The 3,998-nt window shown below is 45.6% G+C and overlaps 2 protein-coding genes across 3 annotated transcripts in view; one reads left to right on the top strand and one right to left on the bottom strand.

The window, feature by feature from the left end:
• The window catches only part of Mcm9 (minichromosome maintenance 9 homologous recombination repair factor), an 89,398-nt gene that overhangs the window by 52,642 nt on the left and 32,758 nt on the right, over window positions 1-3,998 (bottom strand). The gene's annotated exons all lie outside the window — the stretch shown is intronic.
• The window catches only part of Asf1a (anti-silencing function 1A histone chaperone), a 12,335-nt gene continuing 8,443 nt past the window's right edge, over window positions 107-3,998 (top strand). Inside the window, exon 1 of the mRNA XM_008835778.3 lies at window positions 107-648. Within this exon, the coding sequence (XP_008834000.1) occupies window positions 540-648 (109 nt within the window). The 5' untranslated portion in view covers window positions 107-539. The remainder of the gene's footprint in view (window positions 649-3,998) is intronic.

The following is a 3,998-nucleotide window of genomic DNA, read 5'->3' as shown; positions in this document are numbered from 1 at the left end:
CCCGGCCCCCCCCCCCGCCACGACCACGCCTCCTTCGTCCCAGCCGCGGCCACGCCCGACGTGAGGCGCGGGCCCGCCGGGAGGGGGCGTGGCCTGCGCCGCCCCTCCCCCCGCTGGCGGCGGCCTCCGCGCGGGCCTCCCAGCCCCTATTCCACTCACTTTGTTCTGCGCCTTTGTCCTGGTCCACACCAGCAGGTGGAGCCGCAGTTAAAGTTTCTGAGTCCCTTCCCCGAGCGGGAGCCCCTCTTGCTCGCCACCGAGGCCCTCGCTGGAGGAGGAGGGTCAGAGCTCTGGGCAGCCAATCGCGGGCAACGCTGCTAGTTATCGGAGCAGAATGGGCTGTAGTTTAGTGAAATAGGAAAGCTGCAAAACACTGAGGAGTGCCGCCGTGTAAATAAAAAGGGGAAAAAAAAAGTTTCTCAAGTCGCCGCTGCACAACGTCGGGCCGCACCGGGGCAGGGGTCTGCGCTCTCCAGCGGCCGCGCGCTGGACTCTGCTGCCGCCAGCCCCGGCCCCATTGTTTGTGTTTTCTTCAAAATATGGCAAAGGTTCAGGTGAACAATGTAGTGGTGCTGGATAACCCGTCGCCTTTCTACAACCCGTTCCAGTTTGAGATCACCTTCGAGTGCATCGAGGACCTGTCTGAAGGTGAGTGGCGCCGGGCTGTCAGTTGCGGCGGCGGACGTTAAAGTTTCCCGGCCGGGCCTCGTGCGGGGTGGGCCGCGGGCGGGCGTCAGTGCGAGGGAAACTTGAAGTTGAGGGACGCCGGCGCCGCGCAACTTGGAGCAACTTGCTGGGCGGAGGGAGCCATGTTGTCAGCTTTGTCTGCGGCGGGAGGCGCTCGGCGGCCGCGGCTCGCGCGGCACGCGAGGGGGTCGTGCGGCCTCGGCAGCCCAGCGGCCCGGTGAGGAGAGCGAGGCTGTCCTCGCGCCGCTCTCGCCTGCCTCGACCAACCAGCGCGGGCGGCGGGCGCAGGCTCGGCCCCTCGGCGCCCGGCTACCCCGGGGCTGCCGTCCTCCCCGCGGTCCCCCGGATCGGCGCCGCGCCGGGATGCTGGCGCCCGGGATGCTGCGCGCAGCCTCCAACCGGCGTGGACGCCTTTCCCTGTGGCGGAAATCTGCCCAGAAGAGACTGTTGAGCTAGGAAGTTCATCTCACGCTAGAGCAGATGCAGGGCATTTAAACCTTTCCCAGGACTGGACCTTAGGCTTCTAAGAGGTCTGAAAGACTTTATTCAGACATCCAGTTAAAATAAGTCTGTCCAAGAGGAGGAAATACGAACCTGGGCTAGGAAATAAAAAGCCAAGTCCTAATGTTAGTGCAACAGTTTTTACGACTGTCTTTCTCAAATACGTTTTAGGGTCTTCAAAATGAGAAATAGTGCAGTAATACAGAATTCTAGTGAAAACGTGACAATTTCTTATCCTTGGCTTTTCTTACTATTTTATTAAAGTTCAGTGCTTCATTTTCAAAATTTTAGAGGGGAAAAAGTTTAACTTCATTAGTATTAGTTTTAGTTAAATAGGGAGACATCTTGGAACTTGGAAGTATTTTAATAAAATGAACTAAAAGTATTAGGCTAATTACGATATGTAAGGCAATATTTTTTCATTTGAAAATCTGTTTTTAATTTCTGAAATATATTTTGTAAGATGTTAATTTTAATTATAAGACCACTATATGCCTATTACAGTAAACTTTTTAAAAGTTGTAAAAAATGTAGTCACAGTCCTTTAGCCAACCACAACCAGCACTTCAATATGTGCCCTTTTTTTTTTTGAACTCGGAGATCCACCTGTCTCTGCCTCCCTAGTGCTGGGATCAAAGGCGTGCGCTACCATGCCCGGCTCTTGATGTTGTTTTAATACATATGTAAAATACATGCACATAAATTTTACATGTGGGGCATGTTTGAAGGATCACTCATTTATTAAAATCAGTAATTTATTCGTAATCTCCAAATAGGCTACTGATAATAGAAGTTTAAACTCCATTTGGATACTCTGCCATGGTGCTCCTAAAAGCATTTCTACCATCAGGCCCATTTTCCAAATCCAACAGTGTTTTTTATTGTTTTTTTAATTTATTTTTAAGTGCTAATTTCTATATAGATGAGCAAATATAAGAAAACCCATGAATCATTCCAGTTCAACTCCATAGCAGAGGTTTAGGCATTAGAAGGTTTTCGTATTACAGGTATTTCTCAAGTGATGGCTTCCATTTTAGGAGGGAGCTCTGTACCAGGAAGACATGATTGAGGATGTTGTAACAGGGCCACCACACTGGATGGTTCGGAACCAGCCATTCATAGAAGACAAACTTTGTTCCATTTTTAACCGAGATCCTTCTCGAACAATCACATTGCTGATGTCAAAAGCACACCAACTTCTGGTACACTTCACAATTGGGGCACCATTATTTTAAAGTATTTTAAGCTGAGTCATTTCAAAGCTGCAAAGGAATCTTTTCAAAAGGTGCCATTACCGTATACTCCACCTAGAGGCTACATAGACTAAGAAAATGGAGTTTACCTAACAAAAGCTAAATAAGTTCCATACTTTTGTGCTATAATTTTTTTAAGTTCTTGAAATTAAACTACAAAATCATCTGAAGAGAAATTTCAGTTTATAATTTGAGCCTCTGTCTCTAAACTACAGTTCAGCTGCCACTACTAATCAGTAGTTGCATTTTTTTCTTTTGACACAGGGTCTCCCTGTAGCCCCAGTTGGCCTGTAACTCACCAAGCAGACCATGCTTCAGGCTAGCCTCCATCTCACAGATCTGCCTGCCTGTTAGACTGGGATTAAAGCATGTACCACCACAAGAGGCCTCAAAATATTTTAACTTTTTAAAAAACTGTCCTGCAGCTTTGCTTCAGAGAAAGTTTTTGGAGGCTGGAGAGATGACTCAATAGTTAAGAGCACTGGTTACTCTTCAGTGGACCAGGGTTTGGCTCCCAGCACCCACAAGGCTGCTAACAATCTACTAACTATAGTTCTAGGGGATCCAATTTTGCCATCTGTCCTCCACAGGCATTGCATGCATGTGGTGCATTTGCATACAAAAAAATTTTTTTAAGACTTACTAGCATTTACTCTCAAGATAATTTGGTTATTTCTAACACAGGGCTTATATCAAGAGAGTAGAACAACCTTAAATGGGATTTCAAGGTCAGAGAGATGGTTCGGCCACTAAATGTCCTTGCCACCAAGACTGACTACCTGAGCTTGAACTTCAGAACCAGGAAAAAGAGATCTGACTCCCATAAATTGCCCTCTGACTTCAACATGGAGATCCACATACATACATATACACGCACAAAAAATGTTTTTAAAACTTAAGGGACTTAAGTAAAGATTTTATCATGCTTGATCTGACAGTCACCAAGCCTGTACAGGTTTGATTAGTCTGCCTGCCATTTCTAAGGTTTAATGTATTCATTGCACCAAAATTTGAGCATGTGGCTTTATACTTTGAAACATCACACCTGTTCTGATTGCAAAGGCTTTATACTTTCTACGAGAACATAGGTCGTCCCAGTAGTATAATTAATTTAAAATTCCCTTAGTAACTTCCCTCACTCCCACCACAAATGGAGATACTTTCAGGCTGAGATTACCATGATTAAATGGAACATTTAACTTTTTAAATAAATGAATAAACTCCAGCTGATAACTCTTGTAGAGATATAGGTCATATCCTTAACTCCCTAAAATATTGAGGACTAGAAAATGAAAACTAGATTAATAAATTAAAAAATACTGCAAGCATACCAGAACATAAAAACCAGTATGCATGTGTTCCTTGAATTACAGTTTATGCTTATTAAGGCTAGATTATCTACTGCTCCATCCCCTCTGTTCTCATCCCTCTTCTCCCCTAGATTCTCTAATTCCTTTGTTTGAAAGCTAGAAAGGGCAAGATTTATCTTCCCAGTTATGTTTTTTTCCTTTTGGAAAGAGCCAAAGCTTTTGAGTTGCAGTAGCATAGCTTGAATTG

The sequence above is a fragment of the Nannospalax galili genome, unplaced genomic scaffold (assembly GCF_000622305.1).
Source record: "Nannospalax galili isolate Female #2095 unplaced genomic scaffold, S.galili_v1.0 scaffold417, whole genome shotgun sequence".
NCBI lineage: Eukaryota > Metazoa > Chordata > Mammalia > Rodentia > Spalacidae > Nannospalax > Nannospalax galili.
The sequence above is the reverse complement of the archived record's forward strand: the minus strand, read 5'-3'. Positions and strand labels throughout refer to the sequence as shown.